Source organism: Bidens hawaiensis, unplaced genomic scaffold (assembly GCF_021521415.1).
Source record: "Bidens hawaiensis isolate Kalapana, Puna unplaced genomic scaffold, B.hawaiensis_p1.1 tig00001032_1, whole genome shotgun sequence".
Classification (NCBI taxonomy): Eukaryota; Viridiplantae; Streptophyta; class Magnoliopsida; order Asterales; family Asteraceae; genus Bidens; species Bidens hawaiensis.
In genome coordinates, this window is record NW_027491060.1 from 533,354 (window position 1) to 548,183 (window position 14,830).

Sequence of the window (14,830 nt, forward strand, 5' to 3'; positions counted from 1 at the left end):
AGAGAACAGGTGCGGGTACTTGATCTTCATTTGATCTTCCCTTTCCCATGTAAACTCGGCTCCGCGCTTGGACTCCCAACGGACTTTCACGATGGGGATACGACTGCGCTTGGTTTGCTTTACCTCGCGATCCATAATCTCAACAGGCTTCTCAACGAAATGCATAGTTTCATCAACTTGAACTTCATCAAGTGGAATGTGAAGGTTCTCGTCAGCTAAACACTTCTTGAGATTGGATACATGGAACGTTGGATGCACATTACTGAGCGCGGGCGGCAGGTCTAGTCTGTAGGCAACTTTTCCTACACGCGCGAGAATCTTGAATGGACCAACATAACGAGGAGCAAGCTTACCTTTCTTCCCAAAGCGGACAACACCCTTCCAGGGCGACACTTTGAGGAGAACAAGATCACCAACTTGAAATTCGAGAGGCTTCCGCCTACGATCTGCGTAACTCTTCTGTCAGCTTCTGGCAGTCAGCAGATGATCACGGATCTTGGCGATTTTATCAGTTGTCTCTTGAACAAGTTCGGGTCATGTGATTTGAGCTTCACCCACTTCGCTCCAACAAATCGGGGAGCGGCACTTACGACCGTAAAGTGCTTCAAATGGGGCCATACCGATACTGGAATGATAGCTGTTATTATAAGAGAACTCAATCAAAGGCAGGTGTGAATCCCAATTACCTCCAAAATCAAGAACACAAGATCGGAGCATATCCTCAAGAGTTTGAATAGTTCGCTCAGACTGACCGTCAGTCTGAGGATGATATGCAGTACTCATGTCCAAGCGAGTTCCAAGCGCAGATTGGAGAGATTTCCAAAAGCGGTATATAAAACGGCCATCGCGATCGGATATGATGCTCAAAGGAGTACCATAGCGGCAGACAATTTCCTTGACATAAAGCTGCGCGAGTTGCTCAACACGGTAGTTTTCACGAATGGGCAGGAAGTGAGCAGACTTAGTCAAACGATCCACTATTACCCAAATGCTATCATGTTTGCTTGCTGTCAAAGGTAACTTGGTAATGAAGTCCATCGCTATACCTTCCCATTTCCACGTAGGAATTTCTGGTTGTTCGAGCAAACCAGATGGGCGTTGATGTTCAGCTTTTACCTTAGAACAAGTCAGGCATTTAGCTACGAACATAGCAATATCCTTTTTCATACCGGGCCACCAATAAGTAATGCGCAAATCCTTGTACATCTTATCAGCGCCGGGATGAATAGAATACCGAGATTTGTGCGCTTCACTCAGGATATCAGCGCGAAGATTCTCATCAAAGGGAATCCAGATGCGATTGAGATAGCAGAGAATTCCACTCAGATTAGGCACAAAATGCGCTTCCGCGCCACACGCTAACTCGGCGCGAAGGTTACCATTACTGATGGATGCGCGCTGCGCGTCACGAATACGCGTTTCAAGGTTGCTTTGGATCGGCGCGAAGTGAAGCTGGGTGCGCGGCAAGATACAGTTAAGTTGGCAGGGTTTTCGGCTGAGCGCATCGGCTACCACATTAGCCTTACCAGGATGATACCGGATCTCACAATCGTAATCGCTGATGAGTTCGTTCCATCGGCGTTGCCTCATGTTAAGTTCCTTCTGATCAAAGATATGCTGAAGGCTTTTATGGTCGGTGTAGAGGATACACTTAGTACCATAAAGGTAGTGTCTCCAGATCTTCAAGGCAAATACGACTACACCAAGTTCGAGGTCGTGAGTTGTATAATTCTTTTCATGAACCTTGAGTTGCCTTGATGCGTAAGCGATAACCTTGCCTCGTTGCATAAGAACACAACCGAGACCTTGGTTGGAGGCATCGCAGTACACGACAAAATCATCATTACCCTCAGGTAGCGCAAGAACAGGAGCTTCACACAACAAACGCTTGAGCGTCAGAAAGGCTTCTTCTTGCTTCGAGCCCCAAATATACGGTTTACCTTTGTGCGTTAGAGCTGTTAAAGGCAAAGCGATCTTCGAGAAGTTCGAAATGAAGCGCCGGTAATAACCAGCTAAGCCCAAAAAGGAACGGATTTCGGAAGGAGTGGATGGCGTAATCCAGTTCTTGATTGCTTCAATCTTGGATGGGTCGACATGAATACCCATCTTATTTACAACATGGCCAAGAAACTGTACCTCATCAGACCAGAATTCACACTTGGAAAGCTTGGCAAAGAGCTGCTCGGCTCTCAGCTTTTGCAATACCAATCGGAGATGTTGCTCATGCTCGGCCTTGGTCTTAGAATAAATCAGAACGTCATCGATAAACACAATCACGAATTTATCCAAGAAAGGCCTACACACCCGATTCATTAGATCCATGAAAACGGCGGGTGCATTGGTTAAACCGAAGGACAAGACCAAGAATTCAAAATGGCCATAACGAGTTCGAAAAGCAGTCTTGGGAACATCTTCATCGCGGATGCGCAACTGGTGATAGCCAGAGCGGAGATCAATCTTCGAGAAACAAGAGGCACCTTGGAGTTGATCAAAGAGGTCGTCAATACGCGGTAAGGGATACCGGTTTTTAATGGTGAGTTTGTTCAACTCGCGGTAATCAATACACATGCGAAACGATCCATCTTTCTTTTTAACGAACAACACCGGAGCACCCCAGGGCGAAGAGCTAGGGCGGATGAATCCTTTAGCAGTCAACTCTTGAAGTTGGCTTGCCAATTCTTGCATCTCAGCGGGCGCAAGACGGTAAGGAGATTTAGCTACGGGGGAAGCACCAGGGACAAGATCAACACGAAACTCGACTTCACGAGCGGGAGGGATACCAGGAAGATCATCAGGAAAAACTTCAGGAAAATCGCGCACAACAGGGATATCGCGAAGCTTCTTCTTTCCTTCATCGGGTTTAACCACATGGGCTAAGAATGCAATACACCTTTTCCGCATGAGCCTTCGGGCTTCGGCGCAAGACATAAGTTTAAGACCGCGGGAGGGTTTCTCGCCGTAGATATGAAGATCACCATTTTCTCGAGGAATGCGAATCAACTTCTTAGCGCAAATAACTTCGGCGCGATTATGCGTAAGCCAGTCCATACCAATAATAACATCAAAGCTTCCAAGAGGCATGGGGATGAGGTCGATCAGAAAATCGTTTTCGTTAAGGTTAAGCGTGCAATCTTTAATCACTGAGTTAATTAAAACAGTTTCGCCATTAGCCAATTCAACTGAAAAATTTTCTTTTAAGTCGTTGCGCGGTCGCGCAAGCTTCTGCTCAAACGCGCGAGAGATAAAACTTCGATCGGCGCCAGTATCAAAAAGTACAGAAGCATAAAATCCGTTAAGCAAAAATGTACCATTAACTACGTCATTATTCGCTTGCGCTTGGTGCGCGGTTATGGTAAAAGCTCGTCCGCGCGTTACTTGGTTCGAAATCTGGTTCACCGGATTCGCTTGTGTGATTTGCACTTGTAGTCTCGGGCACGCGTTCCGGAAATGACTGGGATCACCGCAGTTATAGCACGACCTGGGTCGTGGGTTTTGGTAGGTTGGTTGTGGGTTCTGCGGGTAGACTGGTGGTGTTGGCGCAATTGGGTTGGCGGGAGGGACTCTACAGTATTCGGCAGAGTGACCAACGCGGCCACATTGGTTACATTGTCGACACGGGGTTTGGGTTGGGTGGTGGAGTCTACAGGTTGGGCAAAAGGGGTGGTTTCCTGTGTAGGGTTTCTTAGTTGGCGGGGCAGGGAGTGCGGGATTGGTTAAGGCATAGTTGTGGACTATAGGAGGTGTTGGGTAGGTTGACAGTGGGTTAGGCGCGTAAACTGGAGGTTGGTAGATGGGTTGCTGGACAATGGGCGGGTTGGTAAGCGCATAGGCCTTGCGCCTGCGTTTGAGGTTGTTACGGTTTGAGGGTTCTGGTTTGGTTTCTGTTGGTTCAGGAACAGTCTTGGTGGGTTTGGTCTTTTCTGTTCCCCGCAGGAACAGGGTTCCTGCTCTGACATTGTTGTCGCTGAGCACGGCGGCCAACTCGATGGCGTCAGAGAGGGTTACTGGGTTTCTGGCCCATACAGAATCTTGAATTTCCATGGGGAGACCCCCAAGGAATTTCTCTATGGCTCGGCGGGAAGGGGTAACAAGGTGAGGGACAAGCAAACTTAGTTCATGGAAGCGCGTCGCGTACTCGCGCGCTTCACCACTGTATTGCTTAAGATTCCAAAATTCTTCCTCCAGGCGCTTAACTTCGTTGGGAGGGCAGAATTCTCGCGTCAGAATTTCCTTGAACTCCTCCCATGTCATACTAGAAGCAGCTTCTGCGCCACGCGCATGAGCTACTCCATTCCACCATGTAAGCGCTCTAGATTCCAGGACACTGGAAGCATATAGGGTTCGTCTGTCTGAGGGGCATTGGGTGTGGAGGAAAGTGTTTTCTATTTTCTCAAGCCACTGGAGCATCACGGTGGCTCCTTCAAGACCTGTGAACTTTGGAGGGTTACCCGCGTTAAAGGACTTAATGTTGTAACCAGAGGTGTTAGCATTGTTTTGGTTTAAGGCTTGGGCTATTGCGGCGGCCATTTCCTGGGAACGTTGCAGCGAACGTCTGCGCGCGGCTTCTTTCTTCTTGAGATGGCGAGCTGATAGCGGAGGCATTCTATAAAAGTTTTAATTTTAGTTAATATCTTGGTTTTAGCGCAAAGTATAACCTCGAAAAGCTTGGTTTCACGGAGTCAGTTACTGTCAAAAGTTAAAGTAAAATAAATGACCCTAAATGCAGACTTAATAAAGGTAACAAATTCGAATCAAGAATCGACAATTCATGTATCACCATGACTTTCCAAATTCCCAATTTAAAATATACGAGCAAACGAGTATTGGAGATTGACGATTCATGTATCACCATGACTTTTCAATCTTCAATATAAAATATACAAGAAAATGAGTATTGGAGGTTGACAATTCATGTATCACCATGACTTTTCAAGTCTCCAACCTCAGAACATAATCGTAAATGGAAATTGAAAATCAACTATTCATGTATCACCATGACTTTTCGGATTTTCAAATCCAACAAACGAATATGTAAGAAAAATCAATAAAAATCGAAATTCAATCAAAAATCGAAATATCGCGAAATAAAACATAAGATCATATACTGCGCAAGCGCGAGCATATTCATAAATAACGAGTAATTAACAATAAGCGTGCAAACATGAGATTTCTCTCATGCGCGAGAAGGGACTCTTAGGTATTCTAGGCCGTTACGTCTAACCACCTATCCTAAAGTCAACGAGCTCTGATACCAATCTGTAACACCCCGACCAAAGGCGGATTATACATCGGGGCGCCACATATTGTTTCATTACTCGTGACACTATTGGGTGTCAATATTTAATAAATACATTCATTCGCGCACGCGCAAAGTAAACACAAGATAACATAAATCAATATATTATAAGGCAAAATATTATAACAACAAATAACTTGTCTTGATACATTTTAATCTAGGTCCAAAATAAAGAAAACTTCCTATGTGTCCACAAGCTCCAAAACAGCTACTGCAAACCTGAACATGTGTTAAAATAAACGTCAAACACTTGCGTGTTGGTGAGAAATCAAGTTTAATATCATACATAGATAACAATAAATCTGCGCGCAACACGTGTATGTCTGGTGTTTAACAAGGGTGCAATCAGATTGTGATCAAGCCTAAATAGATCATAGCTCATAGTTCATAGTTCAATCCGTGCTCCCAAATGAGCACAAAAACGAGAAAAACATCTGTGCAAGTGTAAACAAAGAAAACCGTAAACGATAGGTCTCCCGTGTTCATCTAATGGATCCATGAAAACTGCGGAATAGGCCGAACAAAGCGGTTAATGATACACACATACAAATAAACAGCCAAGTAAACGTCCTCAACACATGGGATACTGCGCGACTAAATTTCATAAACCAGTTTATGACTCAAGTTTGTACGAACACATGAACATCCCAAAACATTAAAAATAAAAAGGGATTAGGTACGAGATTACTCACTTGATAAACGATGCGGTGAAAGATAATGCAAGAACCAACTTTAAACAAGTACAAGTTAACCTATAAATAAGATTATTGTTTTAATGATTTGTTTTAAGTCTTGATTACAAGTTAGCATAATTAATAAGTAAATTATTATATATAATATGTTACCGGAAAAGCAGGACAGAATAGGGAGGAAGACGGAGGCAAAGAGAGACGGCAGAGGATCAACGGCAGAGAGCAAGGAAGAACAGGAGAGATCAAGTGCTTGTGTGTGTAGTGTTAGGAAAAATAATACTATTATTTATAGGGAAACTCTAGGGAACACAATCTCTAGAAAAAGGGGAAAAGATCTCAAAAAGCAAAAGATTCCAAAAGCAAAAGATATCAGAAGATATGGCAGCTGCAGGGGGGCAAGATAAAGCTGACAGGGAACAGTAAAAAGCATGGGCGGATCAGATAAAGGTACTGGTCAAGCATGGAAAAAGCAGATCTCAAAAGATAATGTCAGTCACTTTTTCTGTCAACCAATGGGGTTGGTGCGCATGCTGCGCCAAAAGTGGCTTTTCAGACATAAGATAGGTCAGGTCAACAACACAGGAGATAAGACAACACAAAAGCAAACGGCTAGATTAAACAGAAGAAAACTCAAAGGGTTTAGCGCGAGAAGGCTAAGGCGCGCCGCGGGAAGAATCACATTCCTTAGCGCGCCGCGGGAAGAATCACATTTCTTAGCGCGCCGCGGGAGGAACTAAAATTCCTAGCGCGCCGCGGGAAGAACTATAATTCTTCGCGCGTCGAGGGATGAACTACGATTCTTAGCGCGCTGCGAGAAGAACTACAAATCCTTAGCGCGTCGCGGGAAGAACTACCGTTCTTAGCGCGCTGCGAGAAGAATTACAATTCTTAGCGCGCTGCGAGAAGAGTTCGTCTCGCGTATCGCTGGAACAGATGGTCTTCACGCAGGCTTCCTTGTAAGGAGTCTGGCGCGTGAAGCTGCGCAGACAACCTTAGGCGGGAAGGAACAAAGGACAAGCAAAGAGTTAGAAGAAAAAGAGGGAAACAAGGCGTAAGGGCGGGACGACGGCAAGAGAGAAAAAAAGGCGGGACGGCGACAAGAGGGAAAAGAAGGCGGAAAGAGAGAAGAAGAGGGATGGGACGGCGGAAAGAAAGAGAGAGAAAGAGGCGGGAAGGAAAATATATTATTATTATTAAAAGTAAAATATAAGTATAAATAAATATTAAATCATAAAAGAAAGAGATCGGGTCAGAGAAACGGGTACCTGGGTCGGGTCGGATCGGGGCAGATGTCACAACCATACCGCCGACTGCCACTTGACAGTCGTTGTGCCACCACAAGAGCATAACTTTCTGGCGTAACACACGGTGGGACAAAAACCCAGGTGGGCTCAGGATTCAAACTGGCAACCTTTGCACAAGACTTAGCTCAAATATATCATTTCCAATATCCATCCAAATGTGACACAAGTGGGATTCTAACTTGAGTCTCCTACCACTAGCCACAAGTGGGGCATTTACATAATGTGAATATATGTACATTATCATTTATCTTAATTGTACATATGTGTACAAAGAATAACTTGTACAAAATTTAAAAATATGTATTATACATATATGTATAATTTTGTTAAACCGATAGTTTTTTAATTTTTTAATGAAATCGGGATAAAAAAAATAAATTTTTTTGGTTTTTTATTTTTTTTTATTTTCGCACTTGTTTTTTTCTTGTACTTTTTTTTATTTTTCTTAAAAAAAAAAAATTTTGTGGTACAAAATAATTCTTAAAGTTCTCTCTCTGATGCATTTAATAAACAACTAAAATCCATATAAATAAATGTATATTTATTTACCTTTACAAAACATTTAACACCCAAATAAATATATATTTTTTTTCATTTATTATAGCCTATAGGTAACTGTACATTAATATTTCTCTAGTAAATAATTGATTTTTTTGTCTAAAGGTCTATTTAAATTAATGACGGGTCACTGATCCATTTTATAATTTTCACTTCATCCTTAGAAGGAAATCCGTAATAGATGAGAAAACTCATGGCCCGATTTGGAACCCCTTATGTTTTTCTCATAAGTGGGACTTAAACCCAAGACACACAAGTTTTAAATTAAAATATTTAGATGTTTCACCTCAATCACTTAGACTACGAATTATTAAAGTGATGTAAAATTTGTATTATTATATCTAGTATTTCATTCAAACAATACAATATCTCTTTAACATATAAACTTATGAGTTATTTCCTTTTGGTTTGGTCAAAGCGTTAAACTATGGAAAAGTTTGACGACTTTGAAAATTAATTTATAAAACATAATCTTCTATGTAAATCCACACGTTTAGAAAAAACAAAACCTTTTACACAAACCACACGTTATAGCAAGAACGTTCATAATATCCTAGATATTATATAACAAAGTCAGCCACGTTGTGGTGGAACTCTCAACCTGAACAAAAATTATTTGTAAACACGTTGAATGACGCATGTGCATTGCGACATGTTAAATCACAACTCAATCAGGTTTGAGTTAATATGGTATAAAGCATAGGGTTTATTGAAATTAAAAGTAAACCATAAGAGTTATTTGGTACTTATACTAATAAGATTTTTAATTTTAGTAATAGTTTTAAGGAAAAAAACATAAATGCTTTATATGCAGTAGAGGCATGTACACATAGCATTAAAACTTGTATATATGGAAAAACACAAATGAATACCACATGTCATTCATTCATTGGTTTGAGAGAGATAATTTAAATGTACAATAAATCCAAATAATTAAATGTTAAATCTCTCACAAATCAAATATTTGGTATTTAATATATACGTTCGTATAGATATATCATCCTATAAAATATTGCATTATATATAGTATTTGATCGTATTATATCATATCGTATCTCATATCAACATGTGATGAGAGATTTGTTTAGGATGTTATATTTATTGTACTAAATCATATTATATTATATTGTATATGTTTGTATCTTATCATATTATCACGATGCATCGTATGTAATCATGTAATCATATCGTATAATCTATTTACGGGCTACGCGAGAAATATATAGGATATTAAATATATCATATCATATTATATCAAATTGTATTGCATTGTTTCGTATTATTTCACGTTGTATCGCATTGTATCATGTCATAATGCATATCATGATTATTTCATGTTCTATCCTACCACAGTGCATTATAATCACATCATAACATATAGTATCATATTGTATATATGTCATTATATTTTACCATATTATACCACATTAATGTAATAAGTAACAACTCATACCAACCATTATTGTCTTTTTGCCTTTTTTTTCACTTTGTTTTCCGATATTGGGATGGGGGCTTTTTCATGTGATAACTCATGCTTGAATTAGCACGCCCAAGTGAACTACACTACGAGTCACTATCCCATGTATCATAACATATTATATTATATCATATTGTATTGTATTCAAGGCATATCTATTTTTTATAGATATAGGCGGATGCCCACCTTAAATTTATGTTTAGTGTTATTGGTATGTAAAAATCTTGACTGCACTCTTCAAATTAATGTCAAGCCCCCCTATCAGCGCACGTAAAAATAATTCTTGGGTCTGTCTCTGATTATATCATAGCATACTCATGTATAGTATAGTATTACATAATGTATAAAATTTATATATTATAGAAATTAGATTATATTATATGACATTGTATATTGTATCATAATATTAATATAGTATATAACATAATATTACATTACTATTACTCTTATCTATTATTCTGTCAAATCTTAAAGACCACCCATAATATTAGTATATATAGAGATGCACACTTACATTACATCTCATACTACTTACAACCTTTTTACAAAATGAACATGTTCCTAGCAAAACAGTTTGGTAGAGTTAGGCAACTTCACACCATCATATCTCAAGAAACCATCAAACCATCATCACCAACACCTCATCACCTCAAAACTCACAACCTTTCATTACTTGATCAGTTTGCTCCCTCACTTCTCCTACCAAAACTTTACTTCTACAAAGATTACAACAAAGGTAACACCAACACTCTAAAGAAGTCACTACCCAACTGTTTAACACAATACTACCCATTCGCGGGCAGGCTCGAACCACCCTCAGCTTTGTTCGTCGATTGTAACGATGAAGGTGTCGAATTCATTGAAGCTTTGAATGATAATCGAACCGACGACTTCATCATCAACAGATTTCAAGATCATGAAGCCATAGACCAACTCCTTCCCAATGAGAAAACCGGCTTGAATAGTTTACTCAAGGTTCAAGTGAACTATCTTGCTGATGGTGGTGCTGCATTAGCAGTGTCCGTGTCACATAAAGTAGCCGATGGTTACACCGCGGCTATGTTTATTAACCACTGGGCGACTGTTACACGCGGTCAGTCACCAACACAAAACCCTAATTTCAATTTCTCAAGAAATACTGAAACACTCGAAATACCCGAGGTTGTAAACAAGTTGACAAACAAAGGTAACGTTATATCTAAAAGATTCATGTTCTCAAACTCAAAACTGAAAGAGTTGAAGGACAAGGTTATAACCATGGGGTCAACACCATCAAACCCTACTCGAGTCGAACTATTGACATGTTTATTATTCAAATGTGTAACGCGTGCGGTTGAAACACATTCGGGTGATATTAAACCATCAAATTTAGCTCATTGTGTGAACATGAGGAAGAAGATAATCGAAACATGTCCAGAGAATGCAGCAGGGAATGTGATGGCTATGCTGGCTGCAAAGATCGCGTCCGGTTCGAGTGAAATGAACCTGCATGAGGTTATTGTGGAGTTGCAGAAAGGAAAAGTGAAGCTTGGAGAGTTGAGAAATGAGATAGAAACAAGTGAGCAGTTTTTGAAGACAATGAAGGTGTTAGGGGATGAAGAAAGCAGGAACTTTATTAGCTCAAGCTTGTGTCGGTTTCCGTTTTATGGTGTCGATTTCGGGTGGGGAAATCCGGTGAAAGTGATGACAAGGTACCCGGATGTGGATGATAATGGTGTGTTAATGTTGGATGCTCCAAATGGTGATGGGATTGAAGCATTGGTGCATTTGAAGAAAGATGTGATGCCTGTTTTTGAAAAGGATGAGGAGCTTCTTGAATATGTTCAAGGCTAGCTAGTAATTAAAGTTGTTTTGTTTTGATCAATAAAATTTGGTTTAATTCCTTGTGACCAAATACTTAATAGTTAATATAAATGTTTTCATGAACTTATGCTCTAGTAAAACATATATCTTAAATAATATTTGTTTTTTTCTGGTTTATATTATATAATTTACTATAAATAATATCTGGTTTTATTTGATATAAATTGTTTAACATTATTTCTGTCATTAGTATTTAAAAAAGAATCTATAAATTGTCATCCCGGTTCATAAAGAAAAATAGTTGACAGTTAACCCGTGCTTCACAGTGGCAAGTGTGTCTTATGTACTAAATTACTAATTACAGCATACTATGATACTCAAGTTGTGTGGTGTATAATTACAGCATACTATAATTGCATTGCGATGACAATTACGTTACTTTTATATGTAATTACACTACTTTATTCTTACAGGTAACACGTTAATTTACTTTGTACGTTAACTTTCGCTTAGCAAATAAAAATTAAAATTAATTGGTATCGATGCACTTGCTATAGTAACAAAAGATAAAACCCAAGAACATACTTGTAGTATAACCAAAAGGATATCAAAACATGTTCATTTCGTTGTTTTTTAATCATGTATAGCATATAAAGACTTATCTAAATGATCTTAAACAAATAAAAACTTGATACATAAAGTATAACCCGGCATGTTGAACTATTGAAGTTTGTTGCTTCTCAACTCTATTTACTATCAATAAATGAAAAAAAAATTAATTCAAATGGATGCATTAATGACAGGGGCTGAGATGTTACAGGTGTTAAAGGTGGTGCATGGGTCCATTTAAGTTTTCTTACAATGGTGGTGATGAAGATAGCAATGGAATACAAATGTATATAAAAGAAACTTTAATAGTTAAGGAGACTTCCCTAAATAAGTAACAACGGTAGTTTTTTAGAAAACTTTTAAATTTAATGTTTTCAAACCTTTATTGTATTTTTATCAACAAAGTGTCAAATTGGGCCGCTATAATAGTTATTATATTAATTGTATGATAATCTTTTTCCTTAAATAACTTAATATTCTAAAGTGTGAAAATTAAATTTCAAAGAAAGGTTTAGCAACCTTGTAAGTAGGGCTGTCACTTCTACCCGAAACCCGAAACCCAACCCGAGAAAACACGTAGCCGAACCCGAACTAACCCGACCCGAAAAACCCGAACCCGAGAAAAGACTAACTCGAACCCGAACCGAAGTAATTCGGGTTGGTTCTCGGGTTTGATTTATAAGTTTCGGGTCAACCCGAATAAACTTTTAGTTTTGAAATTAAATATATATTTATGTATAATAGGCTTAGTCTATGCCACCAAAGTTATCAAAATCTAGTCATAATCGATTGTTGTTATTACAACTATTATAAATCGATTGTTTATTGTTAATTTATGTTATCCGTTTATTACTAATAGCAACCGTAATCAAACAACCAAATCACGTCCGATTGAAAGCGATTATGGTTCGAGTTAGTTTTACTCTTCTTTTGGATTGTTTTATCAAGTTATGTTGATTTATTATTTGATTATTTGCTACGAGCAAAGAATAATATGTTATTTTAACTTTAGCATTGTAGTTTTTTAATTTTTTTTGTTTTGTTTTCTAGGATACTCGAAACCCAATTAACCCAATCCGAAAAAATCGGAAGCCGAATTACCCGAACCCGAAAAACCCGTAAGAGATTCGGGTTGGGTTTCGGGTCAAGATTTAAAACTTTGAAACCCGAAGAACCCGACCCGAAAAACCCGAAACCCGAAAAACGAACCCGAAGAACACCCCTACTTGTAAGCTTTAACAATGTAAGTTTGTAACATTACACGCCCAGATTAATGTTAACTTTTATTTGGGATTGAGTTTGAAAACGAGTTATTAATTTATTGACTTTTACATACATACATACATCACATTTGGGCCTGACCCATCCGCATCCTCGGCACATAGATATCCGGAATACACTAAATGCGGATATGGGCCTAACCGCAAGCCCAACTACGCCCAATTTTGGTTTAACCATAACCCGATTCGCATTTCAGCTCCAAGTTCCTACTTTACAAACCTTTTCCAATCGGTTTATTCACACAAACCATCCATCCCCACTAAGACCCCCATTTACATATATTCATGAAAGTTTGAATAGCTACTCAAGCTTCGTTCAATTAAAGATTATCCAATCTTCCTTGCCATTACTTATAACAATGAATATTTATATCGAAATATCCAAACTCGTTTGTGCCATCTATCGGCAAATTCCTAGTATGTTATCAAGTATCTATAACCAACTCTTAATACATTGTCCCTTATGGCTTTATGTAAATCAAGAGATATCATTATAACTACATATCATAAAAAAAAAGTAGTAACAAAAAATCATATAAAAATCAATCAATATATAATCATATGAAATATATGTCACGTTCATAAACAAATTTTAATGCAAATTATAAACTGAGTTTCGTAGATAAAGTTCTACACTTTTAGCAAAAATATGCATTATTATAATTTGAATTAAAGCCCACGTTGATGAAGAAAAATCCTGTCTTGGTTACGATGTTTATATTGAATTCCCAATTTGCCCAGTCCAAACTATCATATGGATCGATGACATAGTTAGATAGCATCATCCATGCGTGGCTTAAAAAGCAAGATATGAAGAGAATATATGTTTAGAATCGGAGCACCTAATATTGTACGAGAGCAAGATATGAATCCAAAAGAAATTTTCTGATTTAATTAATTTAGACGGGTTCAAATCATTGAACTTGTAAACACGTTTGGCTAAATGAATCATGTTGGAATTTAATTGTTGTTTTCTTTATGCATTTAATATCACAGTTTAAATTAATAGAATGTTTTATGATATAAAAATAAAAATAAGCATATGGTTTAATAATTTAAACGTACTTATATTTTTATCTGTAAGTTTTTAATTTTATTGAACAGAAAAAAGATAAGAAAATAACTTTTTGAGTTGGATGGGCGTGTTCGTGTCGATCGAATAAACTCAAGCCGTGTTCTTATTTGAAAGGTTAATATAAAAAATGTAAAATTTTATTTAGTTCATATCTTGAATGTTATATTATTTTTCAATTAGATTCTAACTTTATCTAATTGAAAAATAATATAAAATTTTAATACTGAAAATGAATTTTGAATCAGTTTTGAGTTTTGACAACCGTTACCAAACTGAAATCGACAAATTAATGCTAAAATTGTTTTAATGACTTTTAACTTAAAAAGATATTAAAAAGTTTTAAGCAATGCTATAATTAACTACAATTTTATCATATAAAAGGGTATTAATAAGTTTTAAACAATACTATAATTAACTATAATTTATCATATATATACATGTAAGCTCAACTCGTGTTAACCTTTATTTATAATGTCTAAACTTAGCTCATATGTATTTTCTAAACTCAAGCTCGACTTGTTTATTGTTTATCTAGTTCGTTATTCATATATTTATAGTTATTTTCTATATTTTTTTAGAACGGCTACAAATATGATTTTTTTAATAATAATAATAATAATTTATATGATTTAGTTATATACTAATTAAAACTTAAATATATATTTAATATATTAAATAAAGTATTATTAGTTATCAATAGTAAATTTCTTTGAACTTGCGATCTTACTCGAGCTAG

At 37.7% G+C, this 14,830-nt stretch overlaps 1 protein-coding gene across 1 annotated transcript; it reads left to right on the forward strand.

Annotated features, from left to right (window-relative positions):
* The first annotated feature begins 9,876 nt into the window (after positions 1-9,876).
* Positions 9,877-11,160, forward strand: LOC143555877 (akuammiline synthase 1-like). The gene has a single exon (XM_077045349.1). It carries the CDS (start codon positions 9,877-9,879, stop codon positions 11,158-11,160), a length of 1,284 nt encoding a protein of 427 aa, XP_076901464.1.
* Positions 11,161-14,830: the final 3,670 nt, after the last annotated feature.

What these genes read in the sequence shown, in the direction of transcription:
- LOC143555877 (XM_077045349.1), top strand. Translation starts at nt 9,877, where the DNA reads ATGAACATGTTCCTAGCAAAACAGTTTGGTAGAGTTAGGCAACTTCAC.